The sequence below is a fragment of the Sesamum indicum genome, linkage group LG7 (genome assembly GCF_026168435.1).
Source record: "Sesamum indicum cultivar Baizhima isolate 11 linkage group LG7, ASM2616843v1, whole genome shotgun sequence".
Taxonomy (NCBI): Eukaryota; Viridiplantae; Streptophyta; class Magnoliopsida; order Lamiales; family Pedaliaceae; genus Sesamum; species Sesamum indicum.
This window is the reverse complement of record NC_142663.1, coordinates 6,310,381-6,336,758: the sequence shown is the minus strand read 5'-3', so window position 1 is coordinate 6,336,758 and position 26,378 is coordinate 6,310,381. Positions and strand designations below refer to the sequence as shown.

At 33.5% G+C, this 26,378-nt stretch overlaps 4 protein-coding genes and 1 non-coding gene across 5 annotated transcripts; 3 read left to right on the top strand and 2 right to left on the bottom strand.

Annotated features, from left to right (window-relative positions):
* Positions 1-1,019: 1,019 nt before the first annotated feature.
* On the bottom strand, positions 1,020-5,973 carry LOC105166133 (sugar transporter ERD6-like 6). Its single transcript, XM_011085373.3, has 18 exons — positions 5,395-5,973; positions 4,639-4,701; positions 4,470-4,559; positions 4,318-4,377; positions 4,162-4,227; positions 4,009-4,074; positions 3,857-3,932; positions 3,551-3,615; positions 3,375-3,467; positions 3,122-3,202; positions 2,929-3,013; positions 2,559-2,605; positions 2,374-2,436; positions 2,235-2,294; positions 2,048-2,113; positions 1,903-1,962; positions 1,609-1,723; positions 1,020-1,475 (listed from the first exon to the last, which is right to left on the bottom strand). Exons 1-18 carry the CDS (start codon positions 5,587-5,589, stop codon positions 1,363-1,365), a joined length of 1,464 nt encoding a protein of 487 aa, XP_011083675.1. The 5' UTR covers positions 5,590-5,973; the 3' UTR covers positions 1,020-1,362.
* Positions 5,974-13,120: 7,147 nt separating this feature from the next.
* On the top strand, positions 13,121-15,007 carry LOC105166292 (uncharacterized). Its single transcript, XM_011085600.1, has one exon. It carries the CDS (start codon positions 13,121-13,123, stop codon positions 15,005-15,007), a length of 1,887 nt encoding a protein of 628 aa, XP_011083902.1.
* A 2,131-nt stretch (positions 15,008-17,138) lies between these two features.
* On the top strand, positions 17,139-18,745 carry HB33 (homeobox protein 33). Its single transcript, XM_011085372.3, has one exon. It carries the CDS (start codon positions 17,804-17,806, stop codon positions 18,569-18,571), a length of 768 nt encoding a protein of 255 aa, XP_011083674.2. The 5' UTR covers positions 17,139-17,803; the 3' UTR covers positions 18,572-18,745.
* Positions 18,746-23,888: 5,143 nt separating this feature from the next.
* TRNAA-AGC (transfer RNA alanine (anticodon AGC)) lies at positions 23,889-23,961 on the top strand. The gene has a single exon. It is a non-coding gene; the product is annotated as a tRNA-Ala (tRNA).
* A 190-nt stretch (positions 23,962-24,151) lies between these two features.
* Positions 24,152-25,920, bottom strand: LOC105166131 (protein RADIALIS-like 3). The gene is made up of 2 exons (XM_011085371.3): positions 25,479-25,920; positions 24,152-24,455 (listed from the first exon to the last, which is right to left on the bottom strand). The coding sequence occupies exons 1-2, from the start codon at positions 25,754-25,756 to the stop codon at positions 24,428-24,430; spliced, it is 306 nt and encodes a 101-aa protein (XP_011083673.1). The 5' UTR covers positions 25,757-25,920; the 3' UTR covers positions 24,152-24,427.
* Between the last annotated feature and the right edge of the window lie 458 nt (positions 25,921-26,378).

Genomic DNA, 26,378 nt, shown 5'->3' with positions numbered 1-26,378 from the left:
AATTTTTTCTGGCTGAACTACCCTTACGCTGATTGATGATATAACTACTCACATGCATTAATGAGTGAATATATAAGGGTAATTTGATTTTAAAAATATTTATTCGACGTGCAATAAATTAGTAATAAGTCAACGGGTGGTAAATATAGATTTTTATCCTGTTTTTTGTTAATATCAATAAATTCTGTGAATTTTAAATAACAAATGAACTTATTTATTAGAGGAAAAAAAACCCATCGGTCGCATTTGCAGCGCTATTGGGAGGCAAAAGATCCGGAATTCGGTTGCATTCCGTGTCAGTCTAGTCAAGTTCTTCCAGCAGCCTAGAAGAGGATTTGATGGGAGGAACTTGCTGCATTTAACTAAAATTTCATGTTCAATTCAATGATGATAAGTATAGATAATATATCAATTATGAATTATATTTCTTTATTTATTTGTATTTTAGAATTTTTTAAATTAATTTCAAACATAAATAGTTAACTAAATTGATTTTTTTAATGTTTATTTTTTCATCAAATCAATGGTCGACAAGTGTTAAAATTAAACATAGTGTTTGGATTTGTGGTTTGAGTGTTTCGGAGATAGAGAGAGAAAAATAGAGATAAATAAGTGTGTATTGAAAATAGATGATATGTTTAGATTTGTGTTTTGAGGTAATTTAAAATATTTTAAAATAAGTGATGTAGGTTTGATGTTGGTATTTCGGAGACAAAAATCACTGTTCATTGTCAAATCATATCTTTTTATATATAAATATTTTTTTTGAGATAAAAATTATTGTTTATTGTCAAATCATGTCTATTTTATATTATATATGTAAGTGCATATATATATATTATATATGGAAAGTTGAAAAATAAAAGACACACAGGTAAGATGTAAAAACATAAAAACAAACATTGAGTGTGTTTTATTTTGTCTTAGAAAATGCGAAAACATAAAACCAAACACAGTGAAAGTGTTTTGGTCAATTGTCCTTTGCCGTAAAAAATTCAAGTAAATCAGATGACCCCACATTGAGCAACTGCATCAAATATGAGTACACCTTAAATGATCAATATGTGATCACCACCAAGTTTGATCAATAACCACTTGTACATATTGACACTAAATTTATGAGTATTCATGAATACTATGAATCTTACAAGCATCGCCAATTTATTGTAGAACAAATAGAGTGTTCGATATAAAAATAAAATAAAAAAACCCTTGAATAATTCCCCGACCGAAGATAAAGGGCATAAAAGGAAATTCCCCCGCACGACACGTGGCCGACATTACAAAAATGACCTCGGGGCTCCAACCACAAAAGAGCTACAAACTATTGAGCTTAGAAGTAGGAATGTGAAGAGAGAAGACTCATCTGAAGGAGTGCTGGATTTCCTCTAGTGTTTTGCCTTTCGTTTCCGGGACCCAAATGGCAACGAATGCCACCGTGAAAATGCAGACCACCGTGTAAAGTGAGAAAGTTCCTGTCGAGAAACGAAAGACATAGTAATGTTCATCGTTCAAGATTGCGTAAATAAACACTAGTTACATCAGTCAGAAAAGAAATAACCAAAGGCATGCAATGGTGAACCAATACAGGGACAGTGTTGTACGAACCTCCACTGCTCCAAGCTAGCAGTAATGGTGCAGTCATAGTAATGAGCCACGACGAGAACCAGTTGGCCAATGTCGCCACACTTCCGGCCAGGCCTTTGATCTTAGGTGGAAGAATCTGGGATACCATAAATTGGGACAACCGTGTCAGAACACAATACTGGGAAAATCCTATATGATGATCATTGGTCGAACGTTAAGTACTAGTATATAAAGCAAGGTAGTAAGCTCCCAATTGTTAAATGCAGAAAGAAAATCAAGAACCTCGATTTAAGGAGCAAAGGGGGAAGACAGTACCTCAGACATTATAAGCCATGGGATCGGACCCATTCCAAGTGAAAACGAGACAATCATACACTATAAAAAATGACAGTTGACAATGTAAGGAACTTGTGGAAATGAAAATTCAAGAATCATCAGATGCACTGGTAAGAAAACGTACCACGACCCCAACTACTGATAGAATTCCGAATATGCCATACAATGAAGAATCCTCGGCTACAAAACCCTTGAACAATTTTGGATTGCGGAAGAATCAAACAGCAGCATATCAGGTAAAAGGTAAACTGAGAGTTCTGCATTTATATCTATGACCTGGACCTGTTTCCTTACCGTAAAAGCATCATTACCTTTAGAAAGAATGCAATGGCAACAACTAGGAGACTGAGAGCCATCCCAAAAGACGAAACCTAAAAGAAATGCTTACGTTGTTGTAAAGTGATCTGATAAATCCTTAAACATTAAAGATGTTATAGTTCTTTAACTTACAATTAGTAGAATCCTCCGCCCAGTTCTGTCGACCAACCATGTTGAAACTGCAGTAGCAAATACCTAACAACATGCACATTTAGATATTCATTAGAGTATAACAAGCAAGATTGCAGAGATATTTGCTTGTATGTCTTCTATTTTTGGAAAAAAATACTTGGCATGTACATGTTTCCAAGCTTAACCTGAATAGCGCCAACACCAACTGTTGCAGCATTGCTCGATGAGATTCCTGTTAATACAAGTTACCGTATAAAAACCCTTCAACTGAAGGCAATTATAAATATACTCAAACTAAACAGGACTTCGAAATGGAGAAAACCAAGCAACGAACGAAAATTTGCATCTTTCCGGGTGATGCATTTTTAAAGTTACTGCATGTGAGTTTTATAGAATCCAAAAATTCCATCGCAACTTCTCTTTAGGACATTAAGTTAGATTATCAAAATGTGCACTGTCAGAGGTTCCAGAGCGGAAAACTGGAAATAATGTGCCTATTCTTACAAATTCGACTATAATTCCATGTTTCCGGAAAGGGGAGGTTACTTTACCCACCAGCAGATTCAAATATAGTAGTGGAGTAGAATATAACACCATTAGTTCCAGCTAGCTGTTGGAGAACAAGCAAACCAATTCCTATCTGCAGGACGAGAGTCGAACAAAAAGGACAGGTTAAGATATGTCGTCTTCAAAAGCAGGAAAGAAACACAGCATATCAATCTCAGAAGCCTTCCAAGAAACTACGCACCATGAGAGGTAGCCAATATCTTCTCACTTTGAGGTCTGCAAAGCGGATTGTCGTTCTTCTACTCGTTGAAGCTACAGACCTCTGCAATTGAAAAATTGAAATTTGACTTCTGCATTGTTCATGCATTTGTTTACTATGTCGAGGATCATGTAAGAACGATGTACGGATGGAACAAGTTGAAGATAATGATAAAGCATGAAACAGCATTTTCGGTCCCCTGTTTTTGGAAAAAAAACAATGGGAGAAATCTTGCCTTGATTTCATTTACTTCAAGGGTGATATCAGTGTCGAATCCACGAAGAACTTGCAGAGAAGCTTCAAAATCATCCATCATTCCCATTTTAGCCTGATTTCATGTAGCAGATACGTCAGTGCTTGTGTCTTTGTTAAAACAAGAAATCAAAAGAAAAAACTTGTTTGTAGCCTCACCAACCACCGAGGAGACTCTGGGATGAAAAAAAGGCCAGGTATCAGTATTAGACAAGGCAATATTCCTGCAAACAAATACGGATTTTAGACATCCTCAGCAACCTTTGTGGCAAACCTTTTGAATGTAAGGACGGTGTGGGCGGAGGTGGAAGGAACGAAAAGGTGAGGAATTTGGCAGACAATTCTTACAGAAGTTTCGCTTTGATAAATACTCTATAATTTATGCTCAGATATAATAACGATGAATGAGATTACTGCAAAGTTGAAAGAACGAACAACTAACTAAAGATCATATAACACAATTACCTAGAACTGCAAGCACTCTCCAGCTACAGAATAGTCCCAGCAGATATGCTAGCATGATTCCGATTGTCACAGAGAGCTACATCATAGAAGTAAGATTACGTGATGTCTTGTAGTGAAACAGAATGAATGATAAAATGTTACACAAAGTGAACCTGGTTCGCGGAGCCCAGACCCCCTCTGAGATTTTGAGGTGCTATCTCAGCTATATATACAGGCACCTGTAGCAATGGGAACAGAAAAGAATAACTAAATCTATCAGGAAACTTTCGACTGCTACAATAATTACGTAGAAGCACTGAACTCACCGTGTAAGAGATTATACCCACACCAAATCCTTCCAACAGTCTTCCCATGTAGAGAAATGAAAAGTCCTAATGTACATAAAAAAAGTTTGATATGAATTGAAAGCCTCCATCCAGAAAAAAGGTAGAGGGTCCCAAGAAAAGGTGGCAAATTCTCACTCTGGCAAATGATATTGCAAGCCAACCGATGATATTAGGTATGGCAGCGATCATTAAAGACTGCGAGTAGAGAAATTAGTTGAAACTTATGATTTGAATACAAAAATATGACACGACTGTTTGTAAATAACTAAGATAGAAACAACTCCTACCCCCTTTCGTCCGATGTACTCAGCAATCTGACCACTAGCTATTGCTCCAACCATAGCTCCCACATTTGATAAAGAACCAAATAAAGAGAACTGCTCCAAGCATGTGAGTTACTACATTGAATTAAGAAATGCCGATACAATCATGATAAAACAATTGATCATCACTAACCTGTGAGACTGTAAGATCAAGATCTTTGCTCAGAGCAGACTGCGTTGGTGAAGAGTAACCAGACTACATGACAAAGAAGATAACTGTTAGCCCATATTCAGTGGCATACAAGTTCATTGAGAAAAACATGTATTGTAAATCCAATAGCATCATACTATCGGCAGCCAAATGGGATCTGTCTAGAGCTAAGTCCACCGCCAATGGAGTTAAAAAGTAACACAAAACAAAAAGCATTAAAATCTAACACTCAAGAAACAGATACAATGAACTCTAGCACTAACCAAAACCAATTTCGATAGCCATGACAAATTCCAGTGCTTTAAAGTTTAGTTACAAGATGTTTAGACAGAAGGGCACACTAGAATCCATTTTCATCCAATCCCGATACAATCCTTAACATACAAAGCCTGCATTTGGAAATGTCGGGCGCCTGCAACATTGGCAAATCTCCTAATTTTTAGCTCGTGTATTCCTACTCATAGCCCAAACACCACACCCTATGAGCACTCAAAAGCTGCTAATCAACTGTCTCAAAGAATTCAAGATAAAAAATCAAGAATTACAACAAACTTTCTTAACTCAACCATAATCAACTGTATTAAGTTCAATTAAGAGTTCCAATTTCCACTCAGTTACCATTTCAATTTTCTTGCAACCAAACAAACCAGTTTGCTCAAATTCAAACACATTTCAAACCTCTTGCAACCAAACAATCATGAAGAAAGAACTGAAGAGCAACAAAGAAAGTAACTTTACAGTGAAACCAAATTGGATAGGACCCAAAGCCACAATCAAGACGCAAGCCAAGACCGAGATAGAGCTATCCCTTATAACTTGAGAAGAACCCATAATGCTAGACTGCCTCGATCCCATCCGATACCAACTCCCAGTATGCAGAAATGGCTTCCTCAAATCCCCCCTCCCATCCTCCACTTCATCCCTGAAACTCATCTTCCCCAACTGAACTTCAATCCAAGAAAATGAAAACCCAATTCAAGAAACTCAATTCCCGACTGCCCGCAGCCAAGAAAGTGGCCTAAATTTAGACTCTTGAAGTCGCAGTTGATTTCAAGAAGAAGAAGAGTTTGGAATGGATGAGAAGATTATGAATTATGGCATGGTCCCTTAAGGCTTCGTGTCTACATCATGTGTTTAAGTTGGACAAAATTGTTGAGGTAATTAGATTGGCGGCTGTCTTTTCTCTTTCCATAAATTATAGGGCCATTCGGGACAATCATTTGTTGGAAGAATTTCTGGTACTTTGACGATATGATGAGTTGATTAAGAAAGAGGACGAACAACACACTCATATCATGAATATCTGGCTGCTACAAATGTGCGTATGTGTCTGTTCCTGACATTTAAATATTTATCGTCCTGGAAAACATCACGGGCATGAATATACATATCGGGAATGATGCTTTCGTATATGAACTGACAACATCCCGATGATTAACATGTGGCGAGTATTAGTTGATTGTTAATTTATTACACTTTTTAATCTTGCGCTGTGGTTCATCCCTGTTTATACTTCATCGATACCAATATAAATAAGAAAAGCCTCCACACTTATAAACGATGCTGTGTGATATGGTGTGAATTTTTTGTAAAGTCAAAAATATATTTGAATAAGATAATTAATTTATTTAATTTTTAAATTTTTACATTAATCGATAAATTATTGTTTTTGTTTCTTTTTTTTCTTTTTTAATATAATGTGTCGATAGATATTTCTTACTCTTATTTATAATATATTTCAAAGGGTAAAAATTTATTTATTATACGCATATAAGAACGACATGCACCACGACAACTATTTGTTAAAAACAAGAACTAATTATGTTGTTCTATGAGATATGTATAATTATATGTAAAATTCTTATAATTGAGAACTTATATTTAATATTCATTAAGTTTGTTTTCTCTTAAAAAATTGATTATTTTATTAGTCAAAATTTATCGAATTTGCTAATATTTTTTTTCAAAAAAAAAAAGAATGAGAATCCATATTTAAACCTAATTGGCTTATTATTGATTAATTACGAGTAAAATAAATATTTTCTGAAAAATATCTTCGTAAGACTAAAAATATATCTCCTCAAATGCACTACCGTGTCAAGATAGATAGGAGTAGTTTGGTCAATAAAAGATTTATTTGACTTGCAATAAATTAATAATAAATATAAATATAGATTTTCATTCAATATTTCATTTTCTTATATCAGCAAATTTGGTGAATTTTGATTAACGAAAAGATCTATTTATTAAACAAAAACAAATACTATGAGTAAAAGATATAATTTCTCAACCACAGTGGGTCTATGTTATGTCAAACTTCAAAAAATTAAGGCCAGTGTGATTATGTATACTATATATAGTTGAAGTAGGGTTAATTGGTGTTTCAATTATTTTGATATGTTAATTTTAATATTTTATTTAATATTTTTATTTATTTATTAACTTCCAACTCTCCTTAACTTTTAATAGTTATTTTTTTTTAATTTTTATTCAATTTTTTTGTGATTATATTTTTTATAAGTTTAATACTAACTCATTATTTTATATATATATTTTAATTAATATAAATATTTTATTTTAAATGATATTTATAGAAATTGCACGCACATCGAGCACGCTACAAATTACTAATCTCTATCAAAGGAGAGAAAATCTTTCCATAACCTCACCTATTTTTCATCCGTATCTTATGTTAATCTTTTATATAGGAAAAAGTATTATTTTAATCCGTTAAATATGTCTAAAAACTTACGAAATTGCTTACTTTTAATTTTTTGTCAGATTTTCGGATAATTTACCATTATGAATGCATATCGGACTAAAATTAAAATTATACATATTTAGCGGACTAAAATAATACTTTTTTCTTTTATATAACATGTAACTTCCAATCTTTCATTTTGTGAACTTTCGATGGATTCCTCTCAAAATTCAAAAGGTTTTAAAGAAAATAAAAGAAACATTATTAAAAATCTCCATAACGTATAATTTTGCTGCACAAAATTAAATACGTATTTTTAATTATTTTTTATCTGATATGAATTTAATTTATAATAACAAATATTTATTCCAATATATTTATTATTTACACGTACATCAAGTATGCCGTTATTGTTAGCATATAATTATGTTTTAGTTTTTTTTTTTTTGAGCATACAAAAACATTTGAGAATTAATCAAAATATTTTCTTGGATTCAATCGTATACTTCTCGTATAAATAATTTCCTTCTCTAATAAGATTTTCTTGGATCGTAACTAATTAATTTTTGTTAGTAATCAATAGTTTCTAAGTAAGAATCACTCTAAGAATTATAATATTAAATTATAATTAATTATTATAATTAATTATCATAATTAATAATAAATTATCATAATAAATAGTTATTGATCACAACCACGCAATAGTTCTTGGTCGTGATTTTTGCGAGGGTGGCTAAAACATTTGCCATGATTTTTTTTTTTTTTTTATCATGACACTTAACCGGACAAATAATTTTTTCATGGCGGAAAGCTAGTTTTTTGTATTAATTTTATTTAAGTCGTTATCATGGTTTTTAGTCATAGCCACTAATATTGTAGTTAATACTAATTTTTTTTCTACTGAATACAAATATTATTTTCAAATGAAAATATATGTTTACAAGATTTTCTCTTTTGTATACTTGTAAGCTAAATCACCTTTTCGTTTCCATAAAAAACGCACACTTCCTTAAGAGTCCCATATTTTACGGGATTTCTATTTTGGTATTATTTTGTTGAAAAAAAATTCAAATTAGTCCTCCGCATGTTTTACCGTTAATTTTTAATGGCAGAAGTGATCAAACGCTAGTCTAGTTACGTTGTTTTTACATATTTAAATATTGTAGTTGTTTTTTTCTTAGCTTTTATGTCTGTTCAATTTTGAACAATACAATTTATATAGATTTTCTATTTTTTTTTCAGATGAAACATGAATATGCTATTACTTTGAAATAATTATTTTTTTATATTTTTTAAGAACAATAATTTTTATTGATAAAAAACAAATGTAAATAATAAGCAAACAATAGTATCTTTTAATGCACAGGCATAAAACGGTCTTTAATCCCTTATACTTGTATTAGACGTAATTTTTCTCTAGACACTATCTAATTTAGCTTTAATTTATTTTTTACAGATACCACACACTTTTAATTCTGTTATAATTCCTAATTTTATCTTCAAATGGATATGCGAAAGAAAAAGAAGAAAGTTATTTAAAAATAAACAGAGAATTTTCATAACAAAAAAGGGTTAATTACATTTAGACCCTCTAAAAATATAAAATTGTACTTTCTCCCAAAAAAGTTTTTAAATTGTATTTACACCCTCTTTGAAAATTTGTTGTTTACATCTGAACCCCTTTGTTAGCATTTGGACAAAAAATAATGTTACCTTCACTCCCATATATATATATATATATATATATATATAATCACATTTATTCCTAAAAGAACAAAAATATACATGAGAATGTTCAAAGAGTGGCAAAATTAAAATTTTATGTTATTATTATTATTTTTATTTATATCAGTATTTTTCGTCCGAACCCCAACGAAAGGAGATCGAGTGTAAATTGAAAATTTATAAAGAGGATGCAAATATAATTTCAAAAGTTATTTTTAAAAAGAATTTAAGTGTAATTATTCCAAACAAAAATCCAAAGAACAGAATATGAAAATCTTGTGTAATTCCATCCAACATTTTTCTGTAGTGACAAATATCAAATCAAGCAGAAATATGGACCATACATTTTACCTAATTATTCCACAAATTTGTATCCCTGTACAGTCCGGATACATGGATGGTGCTAACAATGAACCTAAACCGTAGATTTCTTTTACAAGAAAGAGGCAATGATGCAGGGGTATGGTCATATACTACAGATATGATATGATATGGATATGGAATATAATCTCTTTTCAAAACATATGACATGGGTTTGTCAAGACTGTCATTATCTATAGGTATTTAGATATTAGAGATGTATATACATATATATACATCATATATAATACATAAAGTTCGATATACCTATAAAAGAAAATTATGAAACGTCACTGAAACGTGCCAGATTGATCAACGTCGTTGGCTGTTTTAACAAAAATGTCGCTTGACATGTCGGACATAATTGCAAAGATGTATTCTGCTAGATGGACAGATGTTGTGTTCCGATATAATATGTATGATGTTTTGACATTTTGATACATTTTCATACTTTTTTCCGCTCATTGGATGAGAAATTACTATATTTTTTTCTGTGTATAGTATGCATCTTATTCTAAAATTATAATTTTATTTAATTAAAAAAAAGGCATATGTATCAATCACGTACTGGTGCGAGATTACCAATTATAAGCTAATTTAACATAAATATACTTTATATCTTGACTTATTTGATGAATGCTAAAAATTATGAGTAATGAAAAATTATGTTTATAAATATAATGACATTAAATCCTCCCAAAGAAGAAACCAATTCAGAAAGTACAAATTATAGTTTGGATATTCAATATTTTTGAGTTTATATTCCTCACTTTAATATGGAAAATTATTGGGGCTTTTCTTTATTTTATTTTGTTTATTGGTTATTTGGGCTTTTGAAATACAAATTAAAGGTGATTAGGCTACAGCTTAGGATGGGTCAGTCCATGTATTGGCCTAAATCTCTTGGGCTTCGAAAGTTCAATATATATATATATATATATATATATACTAATATTTAAAAAAAAAAGTCATTTTTTTACTCACAAACGGTGGTTTGTGACACTGTAACACTAATTTTTTTTTGTTATGTCGATAATACTTCTATATTGATTTTCTCTCTTCCTTTATTTATTTTTTATAAAATGTGATATGTTGGTTTATATATAACATATATAAGGTATTTTAAATTATGGAAGATTATTTATTGTGCATGCAAAAAAGACGTACCATGACGGCTAATATTAAATAAACAAAAAAAAAAAGGTTGTGAAAGTTGTATATGTTAGCAGACGAAATTTGAACTGAAGGGAGATAGTAATCGCTCTATCGTGGTTTAGTATTGATGCATTCGGTCAAGAAATCGACTCAAATGGCTCAATTGAATGGCCTAGACAACCCAAAAGGGCCTCAACCTAAACTTCTCATGAAAAGCCTAATAGAGATGGCCTGACTCAGTTGGAGCTCAGGCATGAATAAGGACACGTGGCCTCCCAAGAGGTCATGTGGACTAAAAAAGTGAAAGAAAGGGTTAAACCTAACTCATGAATAGGTTAAGATACATGTGGGCGAGAGGGCAATAGTAAAGATCTTCTCTAACTGGTCATTAACCACTTTCTGAAAAATTGAAAATGATCTTTTCCAGCTGGTTACTAACTACTCCCTGAAAAATATCCCTCTGAAATTGGGTTGCTCTATCCCAATAGAGCCTCAAAATTAGAGATTAGGTCTGATCACTTCTAATATTCGATTTTCTTATAAATAGCAAGCTCAAACACATTTTTTGTAATTTTTACTTACACAATGCACAATTTGGCTACGCTCTACTAATTTTATTACTCAATCTATTATTTTACATTCTTAATCCGTCACTGACTTTAAATTGAAGTGTTAACATTTATTTTACAGGTTTCATTCATTTGAAACTTGCAAAAGCCCTAAAGCTCACACGCAATCCACTGCACTCAAGCAAAATATATAAGTATATATAAATAGAGATATCACAGGCGGCAATTGCAGAGGTAACGGTGGATGATATACTTAGAGAGAGCATAACAGAAAGGTAAATTATAAAGGGCTCTTCTAAAACTTATCATATTTATAAATATCTCATCGTTGTGTAAAAAATGTAAATACCCTCCTAAACTCAATAACCATCTAACAAATACCCATCTACAATGGACTGTTACGAGTAATATTTGTTATGTTATTATTAATTTCAGAGGCTATTATAATTTTTTAAATAGTAAAAAAATATTTATATTTATAATAAATTTCATAAAAGTCCGATGTAATTTACCTTTAACACAATTATGAGAAACGAGAAGAGGTGATGACAACCTCGTCGATGCTGACAGAGGTTGCAAGGAAAAACTATATTTTTTTTTATTTTGATATACATGTTTGGGAGAATCTTAGGGGAGGCTGAAAATTAATATACATAATAATATGGAGGAATTTGAATAGTTCATACTTAATGCTATAGATTAAATAAGAAAAAGGATAGGAAGAAAATACGTTAACAAGAAGACAGCAGAGAAATTCCAATTATAATTAATATATATAAGTGATGAAACGAGAAAAGGATAATGATCCAAATTGATAATTAAATCCAAATAAAGTGCTATGAATTTAAATTTGAATTATGACTTGGTCTCTGTTCAAAAGTGTTTTTAAATATTCAAGAATTATCTTGTTAGTATAAATAGCAGTCGACGCTAATTATAAAATGAAAAAAATAATAATAAAGAGAATATTTTGAATTTAATAAAAATATTAGGGTAGGTACCTGGAATTTGAATAGATACCTTAAAGGTTTTTGTAATTTATAATAAGGGTCGAAAAAAAATATTTTATCAAGAATTTTCTATTTTTTTATCGTTACTGAGAGTGAAACGTAATTTTCAAACTCAAGAGGGTTGGATTATGATTAGACAAGATTTATTGAGAGGGAAAAGTGATTATGTTAAGGGTAAATTACATTCACACCATTGAGATTTAGTGTATTAAGGTTTGCTAAAATATTAATATTAAATGATTATTTTGTGTTTAACAGTTTAAACTTTTAAATAAAGCACTCGTTTAACATTTTATATATAACATAATTACAATGGGCTCCCTTCTAGTTAAAAATAATTACAAATATTTTTTCGTTGTTTGAAAAATTTAAATTTCCCTTTAGATTAATTAATGCTCATACAACAAATATTTCCTTATAATTATTTATCACGAGGGGTATTTGTTAGACGATTGTTAATTTTAATAGAATATTTGTAAATTTCAAATAATGAAATAACAATTATAATTATGATAAATTTGATAACAGCATGTTGTAATTTACTTATATTAATGTCGAATTCAACCACAGGAGACTATCACCACATTTTTCTTTGTGTTTCTCATTATCCTTACATATGTTTTATCTGCTTTTTAGTGTTTTCCTAGAACTTAGTTAAACTGATACTGTTGGGGTATATGCTAGGATTAGTCTGTGTCAACAGCATAGAAATCTACGAATAAAACACACACAAACATCAAATTCACCAAGTTTTATACTTATCTAAAGTGGGATATTCATGGAATATTTGCCAATCACCTCTCATCACTTTTGTACTCTGTGCACTGGACAGAGTTTAAATCATAAATCCTCCATCATGGTTTCTTTCATCTTTCTTGTATATATAACTTAGACCAGCTTATACAAGGTTGTCTACTATCAAACCAAATTAACCTCAAAGAATCATGAACTATGAAAACTATGATCTTTGTTTCCCAGACCAGCCTGTGGTGGATCTCTACCTCCCTATATGGGCCAACCTACCTGCATTTCGGCACAAGCCGGCCTTCGTTTGGGCCGAAGACGGCCCCGTCCATGTGTCCGGTTCGTCGGCCTTAACCTACGAGCAGCTCAACGCGTCAGTGCAGTCCACATCCTCACAGTTATTGCTTTCCTTGCAAAGGGGTGACACTGTTGTGATATTGTGTGCACCGGGCCTTGAGCTTGTGGAGATCATATTTGCTTGTCAACGAGCCGGGCTTCTGGCGGTTCCCGTGGTCCCGCCGCACCCGTCGTTTGCCAGCGACAATCATCATCACCTTGTCAGGGTTCTCTCGCAAGCTAAGCCTAAGGCCGCCTTAGCAGCTCGTAGTTATGTAAACCGCGTTAGAAAGTACGTAGCCTCCAGCAATAACAAACTGTCTGACCTTTTACAGACGCTTAGATGGATTGAGACGGAGGACCTAAAGGGGAAAATGAAGGTGGGAGACGCGCAACGGAACTCATTGCAATACGAAGGATGCAAAGCAAATGATGTGTACTTGATTCAGTACACTTCAGGTGCAACCGGGATTCCTAAGCCAGTCCTTGTGACTGCTGGTGCAGCAGCTCACAATGTAAGAGTAGCTAGAAGAGCCTATGATCTCCATCCAAACAGCGTCATCGTTTCATGGTTGCCTCAGTACCATGATTGTGGCCTTATGTTTCTGCTACTAGCCATTGTATCGGGTGCAACATGCGTGCTAACATCCCCCAACGCTTTCATAAAACGGCCTAGATTGTGGCTCGAGTTGATCACCGAGTACAACGCTACTTGTACTCCCGTTCCATCCTTCACGCTGCCCCTCGTCGTTAAGCGTGGAGGCGTGGATAAAGGGACCTCTTCTATAAACCTAGGGAGCATGAAGAACCTGATCATAATCAATGAGCCGATCTACAAGGCTTCAGTAGCAGAATTTGTTGAAGTTTTCAGGCCTTACGGGCTCAACCCCTCAAGCATTTCTCCGTCATATGGCTTGGCCGAGAATTGCACCTTTGTATCCACAGCATGGAGAAGTGAAAGTAAGGGAAATTTTCCAGTCCACAAGAATCTCTTGCCTAGTGCCAAGCTACCTTCTTCAAAGGAAGAAATCATGGAGGAGGAGATTGAGATTTTGGTTGTGAATGAAGAAACTAATGAGCCTGCTGATGATGGCGTTGAAGGAGAAATATGGATATCTTCTCCAAGCAACGCCTCCGGATACCTCGGCCACCCTACGTTAACGCACGAAGTCTTCAACGCTAGGCTAAGAAACAAGGTGGCTGGATGCTTTGTCCGAACACAAGACAGAGGAATAGTCATAGGACAAGAGAGGTACTTATACGTCACTGGCCGGGCCCCAGACATCATTAAACAGACTGACGGTCGAGAAATCCACCCTCATTACATAGAGACCGCGGCTTATAATAGTGGGCCAAGGCTACTTAGAGCAGGTTGCCTTGCAGCGTTTGAGTTCTTGCGAACGGTAGCTGTCGTAGCGCAGTTGCAAAGGGGAGTGGAAACAAGTCTTCTGATGAAAATATGTGAAGGGATTAGAAATGGTGTATTGAGAGAGGAGAAAATTGGAGTTGGAGTAGTGGTTATTGTGGAGAGTGGAAGTGTTCCAAAGACTACTTCTGGGAAAGTGCAGAGATGGTTGGCTAAGGCTAAGTTGGAGAGAGGAGAAATGAATGTAGTGATGAAAATGGAGTTTGGTTGCAATCCAATGTTGTTTGGAAGAATAATGGAAGAGGGCAGCAAAGAAGGGGAGAAAGTGAACTTTCTTACAACTGCGAATACTAGGAATCATCTCTCCTTACTATCTTCTTTGTAAAAAATTAAATACTAGTCATCGCTGCACGCTCTTTAGGTCAATGTATCACTCTGTTTGTCTTTTTGTTCTTTTGATGAATGATGTGTAACATCTTGTTGCCTCAAGTGAAGCTTAAGTTATGATGGTCAATAGTTTGAATCTTTTATTGTAAAATTTTATACGAATTAAGATATATATTAAGATGTCTCTTTTTTTGGTCGAAAAATCCTTTTCCGTTACAAACGAAAGGGTATATATGAGCCTATGTTTGAATAGGTAGATGCAAGAGATTGAATTTTTTACTTGTACTCCTGCTCACTCAATCAATCTTTAGTCGGCGCCTGTAATTTAATTACTTGATCTGAACTGAATCAACTTGAATGTAAAAATCTCAATTAATAGCCATATCAACGTTACAACCATCTTTTTACTTGATAAACTCATTTTTCTTCTTCTTCTTCTTCTTCTTTTTTTTTTTAGCTAATAAATGTTGATAAATTATAATAACTCATTCGATGTACTGAACAACACTTCAATTCAACTAATATATCAATATAATTAATAATAAATAAATTAGAATAATCAACTTAAAGTGAGATACCCACATACTTGGTGGAACTTGAGCCTAGAACTTCGAACTTGTTGGTCTGAACTCATTTTTCTTCTTATTATTCATGTTTCTCAGTTTTCCTTTTTAATCTACTAGTTCCATGTAATGAAGATTTCAACATTTTCTAACATACCCTTTCGGCCGTCAATATAGGCCCAAAATAAGCCATATGGTTTTCTTACCTGCCCAAAATCATGAGGTTTGGGCTTATATGGCATTGGGTAGTCTAGTGACATAAGGTCATACATAAAATTAGTACTATCGCAAAGCCCATTTCTCGACAACCTTTTCCAACAAAATGCATATTTAACTTCAATTATACTTCAATTCATATATATATATATACCAAAATCTTCTATTACAAAATGATACTATATTTTTTAAATTTTATTTAATACATATATAACACTTATATAAAATAAAATTCATTTGTGTGTCTTAAGAAGATTATCTTTACATGCAATTTGTATAAATTTTGAATTATTTAGTAATAACGCTATAAAAAAAAAATGACTCAATAGCTGCGGAAAAATAAATCAATGTTCAAATAATTAGCAAGTAAAGTTTTCATTATTTAATACAAGATGTTTGCTATTCATTAGCAGAGAAATTAATTTTGTTAACAACTTTAATAACGAATTGTTAATAATATAGAGTAGCAACGAAAATTTTATTTGTCAATTAATTTGACGTTGATTTTAACAATATTTTTTTTTTGTAACTATTGAGCTAATTTCTTGGAGTGTGAGTTTACTCGAAATTCAATCAACATTAATGCAAACACCTCAAACTTTTGGTTAATTAGAGGAGTCGACGATTCTTGATGAGTTTGAGGGCACGGTGTATATACAAGTAAAACCCGCTCATTGACAAATACGGGTATAAATATATATAAGTAACAACTACGAGTATTTATTTAATATGAATTTGAGCATAGTAACACCCGTCTATTGACAAGCCTACTCGATCGCAAATTGCAGGCTAGTGGTGAATTCCAATTGGGTAGAAGGTGTACTCTTCCATGAGCAAGTCCCGAAGCACAGTAGCATGTATGTGTGTAGATAGAGAAAGAGTGGCAGCGGCATTGTGTATATGACAGAAAGGTAAAGACATTGCTTGGGGAAAGCATGGGAGGCCCTGCCACAGTTGCAGACCTCTTCACAGACAACTCCCACACACTATTGGCCCATCTTTTTCCGCCCCACATACAAATCAAACAGTAACATTAAAAGATAATTACAATTAATTTCGATGTTGATACTTCCAAATAAGGCCGGAAGAACTCAAATTCTTCGCGGGACGTCGGGTAAGGCTTTGATCAGTTTGGGTTAGCTCTAATGGCGTGTAGTGCTGCTTTTTAAGGGAAAAGGGAAAATGGGATTATGGTAATTAATGTAGGTGTTGAAAATCAGAAGGGGGGGGGGGGGGGTGTCAAATCCAGGCGCAGAAATCAGGATACAGAGGCATTATTCGCGTCATTTGTTTTGGATTTAGGGGTGTGGAAAGTGAAAAGGAAATAGGGTACGTGGGAACTGTGGCAGAGGGAGAAAGAAAGGAAAATGGGGTGGTGTGCAATAATGAAGGGTGGGATGGGACCAAGTGGCAGGGCGTGGGAGAGGACGAACATGACATTGTCGGTTGTTTTTTGTGTTCAGATCGATTGTTAATCTCATCAGTTGTTTCCCACTCATCTCTCCTCTTTCTTCCCTTTCTCTCTCTTCTTTCTCTCTCTCTCTCTCTCCTTAGCTTCATCACAAGCAACCGAGCTGTCTCTTGTTGGATACTTAGTTGGCTGTTGGAACCACTGCAACACACTCAAGAACACACCCACCCCACTCTTACACTACCCCCCCTCCCCCATTCTTTCCTAATCTTCAGTTTTCTCGTTGTTATAGTATGAAATCCTGCAGCCCTTTTGTGTGTTTGTTTTGAAAATCTTGATTAGTGAGGGTTTAAGTTGGTGTTACCGAGGTTTGTAGAGTTCAAGATTTGAGATGGTTTTTGCTGGTTTGTTTGTGTGCTTCTCTCACGTTTTGGGTTGTGGGTTGGTCAGATTTGTACACAACCTGAGCGTTATCAGGATCATCAATTCAGACAATTGTAGTTAGTTAGTTAAGCTATTCTTTGATCATTACTACCATAAACACTTGGTAAGGGAATTGTCGTGGTTGAGATAATTTTTAGGGTTTTGTCAAGAACAGGCAGAGATGTCGTCGATACCTGGTGAAGACAAGGAAATGAGGATGCAAGCTCCCTCTTTAGGCTATAACATCAACTCCCTCGAAAACCCGATAAGCGCGCCGGAGAAAGCAAGAACCTTGGACCCGAATTCCGGCGGATCCAAGTCCAATAAACCCACCAACCTGAGAATCAGCTACCGCGAATGCCTCAAGAACCATGCTGCCAGCATCGGCGGAAACGTCACCGACGGCTGCGGAGAGTTCATGCCCAGCGGGGAAGAAGGAACTCTCGAAGCCCTGAAATGCGCCGCCTGCAATTGCCACCGCAACTTCCACCGCAAGGAGCACCACGGCGAATCCGCCGCCGCGGCAGCAATGGTGCACCCCCTTCAGCTCCCTGCCCCCCTCCCCTCTCCCTCAATGAGCCAGCACCGCGCCACCCACTGGAGTTCAATGGTACAGCCCGTCAAAATGGCTTTCGGCAGCGGCGGCGGTGGTGGAAGTGCCGGCACTGACTCTTCCAGCGAGGAACTCAACTTCAACGCCTTTCACTCAAACGCAGTAGCGCCCCCGCCGCCGCAGTTCGTGACCAAGAAGCGATTTCGTACGAAGTTCACGGCGGAGCAGAAGGAGAAAATGCTGGAATTCGCGGAGAAGCTGGGGTGGAGGATCCCCAGAGAAGATGACACAGAAGTGCAGAGGTTTTGTGCTGAGGTTGGAGTCAAGAGACAGGTTTTCAAAGTTTGGATGCATAATAACAAGAGTTCTTCCAAGAAAAATCCCCAAGAATTCTAGACTTCATCTATATATATATATATAATGCATTTGGAGGGATGGCATTTTAATTTAGTGTAGTAGAATTAATGGTATGTTGATAGGCATTGCAATATTGCATATGCATGCTTTAATTCTAAATTAGTAAGAACTTCATCTACTCAAATTTCTTCAATTAATTTGATGGTTTTTCTATTCTATGATCCATTTATTTTCTTCTTTCTTCCAATGTAAAGTAAATTTCACTCATTCTTGTTCTTGACTACTCCCTGTTACGTTTGATATATACGCGTCACGTATATAAAATATTCATATTATATTTGATATATACACACCATGCTACGTATATAAAATATTTTTATATATTTGATATATACATGTTACGTTTATAAAATACTTCTTTTACACGTTATTTGTATATTAAACTGCGCACAATATGTGATGCAGTGCTGCTGTTCTACTAATATACATAGGACATGTGTATAAAATATTTGTTTAGACATCGTGTGTCATGTGATGCGGTGCTTCTATTCTATTAATATATATACGACACGTGTATAAAATATTTTTTTTAGACATTATGTGTATTTCTGAACTACGATATGTAATGCATCACTAATTTGTAATAAAAGATCGGAACGGGGAAGAGGGTTCTTTGAGTTTGATTTCATGTTGTTGTTTTTTATAAGGTTTGGACTTGAGAATTTTTAACAAAATCCAAGAGGAATGTCTCCTAGGTTTCATGTGCTCAAGGATGGCAAATCTTGTGTTTCTAATCATGGGCTATATGTTAGATATTGATGATGTTTGTCCCTTGATCAATTAATGTTTTGCTGATATGAAATCTTGGTGCAGGTTTATCCATATATACTTTGGATCAGCTTTATTTTATTTTAAATTTTATATATTGCATTTGCATGAAAATGTGATATTTTTCAAAGTTATTTTGCTCTCTTTATCCTTTGTTTTTGAGTAAATTTCACTTGCTATAGATTCTTTGAGATAAAAATTTTAAAAAAATAAACAATAACCTATATCTCCTGAAATTTAATATAACTATAAATAACTCCCTTATTTTAACGTCCGATTAATATCTAGTCCTTTTCATTAACTTTCGATAGCTTTTCATTAGCCTATATATTTTTTGAAGGATTTTAAATTGAAATATTTTATAGATAAAATACTTTACAAATTATTAGACTACTCATCCTAATAATTTTTTTACATTTCTTCAATATCTAAAAATATTTATAATTTTTAAATAATAATAAAATATTCATAATTATATGAAAATTGAGGGAAGGGAGCTTTAATTTATTTAAATTCAAACACTGGGGTGAAGCCATGGATGGTGGAGTTGTGGGGCATGATCCGTTTCAGACAAGTTTCACTGCTTAAATCATAGTCCTAAGAAAGTGTTGTCTATTACACGTTGAGATGACGAAATCTTTGCAAGAAATTGCTCTTCTTGCTTCATTTATGTCTTCTTTCAGACTTAATCCAATCATATTAAATTTTCTTTCTCAAATTGTGTATTTTCTTCTAAATTGTACATAGTTTTAAGCTCATGACATGACATGATGTACATGTAAGACGACTTCCCAACTACTACCTACTTATGTAAAGATAATCACTATGTTTGTTTTTATATTTAAATTATTTTCGAAACAAATTAAAATATATTTAATATTTATTATCATTCAAAAACACCTTATTTAGGTATTTTTAATTGTTTTAGTATAAATACATACATATATATACATAAATATATTAAAAAAAATATGATTTGACAATGAATAGTAATTTTTATCTCCTAAAATACAACATTAGACATATAATACTTATTTTAAATTATCTCAAAAAATAAATTCAAACATACATATTATCTCTAACACACACTTATTTCTCTTTATTTTTCTCTCTCTATCTCCACAAAACACAATAAAACGCTCAAAAAACGAATCCAAACATAATGAATATTTTTTAAGAAGATTAATAGGTTTATTACATCTCGATGTCTCAAACCAATTTTGATAATTTTATTTTGTAATTTTAAAATTTTTATATATTATAAATAAATATAATAGGAATTTGTTAAATTGGTTGAAAAATGCACCGAGTTAATTTAGTTGGTCACGTGCATTCTTTTCCGATCATTTTAATAAATTCCTATCGTTTGATATGTTTTCAATGTGCGAAATTCTAAAATTACATGACAAAATTGTAAATTGTATGGGGTTGAAATTGTCACTAATCTTTGCTTACGTGATTAAAATTGCAAGTTTTTCCCACATTCAATAATAATTAATTAATAGAGAACAATTATTACAATAAGTAATTATATATGAAAATACTAATATTAATGTGGGGATCACATTTGGATATCCTAAAATAACATAAAAAAAAACATGCAAAATATATTGTTTATACCTTAAATGGCTAGAATCGAAACCCATAAATGTACAGATTGATTAAAATCACACGATCAAAATTGTATCGACGGTTCGTATGTATACAATTATGCAATTTGAAAATACTTATATGTATATATACTCCATACCATGTGTATAACTTTTGTTGTCCTAACATTCTTTATGAGTTAAACCTCTAAATAATTCATTGATTTATGTATGGAAGTCTATAATCAAAATTTCTTCAAACATTCTTCTCAGGATCTATGATCTTACTCAATTAGAGATCGTTTAAAAATTATCAGACCTGAATCAGAATTTTTTAGACCCTAAAAACTTCATCAAAATTCGAACAATCCTACAACTTCATCAAATTCGAACAATTAAATTGTGTGGTTCTTATTGAATCTTGTTGTCAGCAAAAAAAAATATGTTATGTCCCTTTACTGACTTCACTTTCCCATCATTACGTGTTTGAAAAATTGTGAACCATTTTCATAATGAAAGTTACGATTATTTTGTAGTGTATAAAAATTAATCAACATTCTTGGTATTTTTTTAAAAATAGTTGTGATACTGTCATACGTCCCGACGTTAATTATAAATAAAATATTTGAATGATTTTTATAAACTTTAAGATCTTCTCATTTCAATGAGGCGATTGTGGACGAAGAATTTGAATGATTTATAAGCACTGTATTTTTATCTTCTTAATCAGTGGTCCATAAATCTATGAGTCACCAAGAGAAAATACGTCCTTTTTCTTAATAAATTACCATTTTAAGGACAAGCCCATAATACCTAGAAGCCAAATGAGAGGTGTCCTTTATGAACAAACTCGTGATGCTCATAAAGCCGCAAGGAAAGCATTGGAGCTTGTACATGGCCTCATTGTGCCAAATGGTACGGCATGCCGTAATTGGTGCCTGTCTTTTGCAATGTATTTTTTGCACTGCTTGTTACGATTTTTTCATAAAAATCTACTTTACTAAGCAGAAGAGGCCTATAAATCATTTAAACTCCTCATTATAAGATTAACGATAGTATTAACTACCGATTAAGCTTTTGAAAGCCAGTTATTTTCCAAAAAAGGGCATGGATTTATTATATATTTAGTCAAATATTAACCAAATAATATAATATATGGGAGGTATATTAAAAAAATAAATAAATATTATGAAAGATGAATGTGAAAACTGGAAGCTGAGGTGGAGGGGAACAAGGCAATAACCGTTGCTTTTGGAGGCGTAGTGGGCCTCCTTAAGGGGATTGCCATTGGTTACTTTGAGGGCCCAAACATCTTTTGGGAAATTTTCATTTGTTTTAATAAATTCGACTGAAAATTTCCTTTGTTAAAAGAATTGCAAAAATATGGGCAATTCTATCTATTTAAATAGATCAAAATGTCAAAAATGGGTTAAAATATTATTCCAATTGCAGCTCTGCATTTTCTTTACAAAGGGGAGGTTTTTCTTTTTTTATTTTTAGAATTTTAGATTTCTTGCGAGTTTTTCTGACTATTCCAAAAATACAGATAGGTTTTAGCAATTTTTTGCATTCCATAGGGGTGCTGTGCAATTTTTTCTTATCTTTTAAATATCTTTATATTGCGTTTGGATGAATAAACTTGAGCTGAATTTGGATAAATTGCATAAAATTTTCCTGCATTTTAAAAGTTCAATTAAAACCCCTCTGTATTAAAAATATGTGCAAAAAATCCTCTATTTTTTGAAATAGTGCACACACTCAAATTTCATTAGTTGTTTTTAACGTCGTTAAAATTTTTTGATGTTTTTAAGATTTATTTTTGTAGCAATGAACGGTTTAAATCTTAAATAATTCTAAAAGTAAATATTTTATTTATATATATAGAATTATATATTAAAAAAAATGATAACACATATAATGATCACACATTGGGTAAATTGCATAGGTGTTTTATTGGTATCAAGAAACAAGAAATCTTTGAAATTAGAATTAGAAAATATTCCATTTTCACATTTTTATATGGAGTACATTCTAAAATATAAAGTCAATAGAACAGAGAATTATTATTATTCCTTTTTTTTTATAAAGCAAAAGGGAAAACTTGTAAATCAATGCTAAAAATCAACGTACTTCTTGACTTTCCTTTCATGGTAAATTACGATGTTCTTTTTTTTTAGGTTTGGTATAATTATAAATATCACTAGTTATTTGAAAAATTACAAGTATCCATAATATTTGACAAATTATGTAATCCTTGGATGGAGATATGAAATTATCAACTTTGTCTTTACTATATTTTTTTTAATAGAAAAATTAAAAGATTGTAAAAAAACCGATGGGAGGATGGAAAAAATTTTAAATTATAAAAAAATTATTCATTTATTCTATAAAAAGATTAGAAAACTTTAAAAAATAAATAAAATTATAATTATTAACCCATAATGGCATTTTGGTCAGTCCACTAAAAAAAATAGATGATAACTTAAAGGATTGAGCTAATTATTAAACGACCGTTAAATTAGGGTATTGGTAATTTTTCAAATAACAAGGGGTATTCGTAATTATGTCAAACCTTATGGAAGGTAGTTGTAATTTATCCTTCTTTCTAAGTGGTAATTATATGATTACATTAACATCTCAACAAATCGAGCAGCACATTAATTCAATCAATGCATCAATATAATTAAAAAGAATAAACAAATTACAATAATTCACGTAACATGAGATAAATACTCACATATTCAATAAACTTTAAATAAAAACTTGAAATTATTTATGGAACCTCAACCAGATGGCATTAGACATCATGGGAACCTTTTTTCTTTTTATCTTGTTTGGGTAAAAGGAAAGAATAAGAACTAACTAATCAACTACCCATATCCAGAAGTCAAAATCATAACCCACAGTCAACATATGTACTAATTACTGTTGTAGCGTCTGGGGATGTAGCTCAGATGGTAGAGCGCTCGCTTAGCATGCGAGAGGTACGGGGATCGATACCCCGCATCTCCACTCCATTGCTTGAATCAGCTTTTTTCTTTTTTTCCCTTACACTTATAGTGTGATCAGTTTAGAAAAAATGATCGCTATGTGATTGGTTTAATTCGCCATAAATTCCATACTATGCATATCTATGCATCTTTATGGGGATGAAATTATGGGAATCAAACATCATACCTTAAAACATATGTTTGCAATGAAATTCAAAGACAAGAGCAGAAAACATGTTATTGTACACTTTCAGGCAACATGACACATTCATCTTATTCCGCTAGCTTTAAACGTTGTAGGAGAAACAGAAGTAACACTACAATTCTTTGTGTTTCTTGAAACATATGACTGAAATGCTGAAACAGACGGCGAAAAATCCCCTCTCATCACACGGGAGCCCAACGTATATTACACTTATGCGTCTGCTTTCTTACACGACCGTCTTCAGGTAAACAACGAGTATTTACTCTCAATCGAGATAAGTTCATCACTGCAGTTTCAGATTCTTCAGAAGCCTGTTTGCATCAAGAAATAGATGGGATAAGCCTGTTATCATTCATCAATTAATCAAGAACATTGTTGAGGGGCTTATAAGTCAAGTTTTTAGCTAGACCAATGAAATTACTGTAACATCCCTAGAAATGTTACTAGGATCATGGAATGCTGACTTGAGCATTGGAGGACTATTATCTGACATCATGGTACGGCTAACCTCCAGGGAATCCTCGAGGTTATTTCGAGTGACATTTAAGTAACCGACTTTTTTCTTACACCTGATCAGCCGAATATCATAGTTTTTTGTAAGCATATATTTGTGTTAAAGATCAAGTTCAATGACTCTAGCCGGTTCTTCACAAATGTCCTGCAATAATGTATGTTTTTTAGTGTGTACGCATACTTTTTTTATTCTAACATAGGTATCCAGGAACTGCTGTCTGGTGCATAGGATTGGGATTAATGCAAGAATGTGAAGATTACTTAAAAAATATAGTTGTATCATGTGATGACCTTATCGACGTTACAAAAAGATATAATGGGGTTTCTATATTGAGGTGGGGTGGAAGGAGTGTAAGGCCATGTGCTGTGATCTAAAACTAGTAAGCATATTAGATTTGTTTTTGGTTTCGTCTAGAAATAAATTACATTGATAATGTGGTAGGTTTTGTAAGAATACTGAGGAAAGGAATACGTTGCCTATCCGTGGCTTCAGCCAACAGAAACGGAACCTTAACACCGACAGGTGCGAGCTAGAAATGGGAATGCAAGACTTTGTTTAGGTGTTCTTTACGTTTATGATCACATTTCTTGATTCGTGGATAGCTAGGTTGTAAGAAGGTGCATGCTGTAACTGATGATGGTCTTAATGGAACATATATGTAAGAGAAAACAATGAGAAGTTTCGATCATTTGATGAACAATGCAAACAAGATTAGTTGATTAACACGGTTCTGACTATGAGTAATTCACACTTGCCATGTGACTGATCTTAAACCTGATTCTGATTTGGGCAAGAATTTTTACGAGGGTTTAATGGTTACCTCTGCTCATTGCCGTATCCTCTGCTGTTGCTCCCCATGGCTCTGTAGTTAGGTATTGGCACCTGATCCGTCTCTATCTGCATAATGTCCTTAACCAGGATCTCATAATGCCTTCTCACTTCCTCTGCTGACTTCCCACCCACGGCTCGGGCTATATTATGCCAACGGTCAGGCGTGTCCTTGTCGTACATTGCCAAAGCCTCCTCGAACTGCTTGTTTTGCTTAGACGTCCACGCTGAGGCTGAGCCACGTGCGGATGTCATGGAGCTCGACGCCATCACCGTACAAACTACAGGTCGTAAAACAAGTGATACTTAGTCGATTGGGGGCGCTTGTACGTCTAACAAAAGATTGAAACGGATAGAAGACAAAAGAGCCGAAGTTTTTGTTTTGAAGGAAGGGGGGAAATGCAAGTGTGTTAGTGACAGATTTGCCAGACTCACTCTTTATATAAAGAAGAAAATGTGAGGGAGAGAGAGCTAGTTGAGGAATCTCTCTCTCTCTCTCTCTCTCAAATGTCTGTGAAAGATGCTATTCTTTTGCTTTGGGGGGGGGGGGGGGGTTTAGAACATGAACAAAGTTGGAAAAGAGAACAAGTGAAGAGTTGTAATAATAGCTTTTGCCTGAATTCCCGAAAAGTCATTTTCTTGTCTTTTTATAATTATCAGCATGAGCAAGTGGATTACATGGGGAATTCTCATTACCAGCTGGTGGGGATTAGATCCTCCCAATCCTAAGCCCCTACTAGTTAGGATAGATGCGCAACACTTTGACAACATACTCTCATAAAATGATAAATGCACAAGATATTCTCCCCCCCTCTCTTTTCTTTTGTGGGATATTGTTTCTTATTCTTACCATATCATATTCTCATCCATTGTTCTCTTCACTAGTGTTTGA

Bases quoted from the DNA above. Each gene is read 5' to 3' on its own strand.
- LOC105166133 (XM_011085373.3), bottom strand. From the start codon at position 5,589: ATGAGTTTCAGGGATGAAGTGGAGGATGGGAGGGGGGATTTGAGGAAG. The intron at 4,702-5,394 runs GTAAAGTTACTT...TTTGTCATGTAG, and splicing joins CTATCCAATTTGGTTTCACT to TCTGGTTACTCTTCACCAAC. The intron at 3,203-3,374 runs GCAAGATTTCTC...TTTCAATTGCAG, and splicing joins TTGAAGTAAATGAAATCAAG to AGGTCTGTAGCTTCAACGAG.
- LOC105166292 (XM_011085600.1), top strand. From the start codon at position 13,121: ATGAACTATGAAAACTATGATCTTTGTTTCCCAGACCAGCCTGTGGTG.
- HB33 (XM_011085372.3), top strand. From the start codon at position 17,804: ATGTCGTCGATACCTGGTGAAGACAAGGAAATGAGGATGCAAGCTCCC.
- LOC105166131 (XM_011085371.3), bottom strand. From the start codon at position 25,756: ATGGCGTCGAGCTCCATGACATCCGCACGTGGCTCAGCCTCAGCGTGG. The intron at 24,456-25,478 runs GTAACCATTAAA...TGATGCAAACAG, and splicing joins GGATACGGCAATGAGCAGAG to GCTTCTGAAGAATCTGAAAC.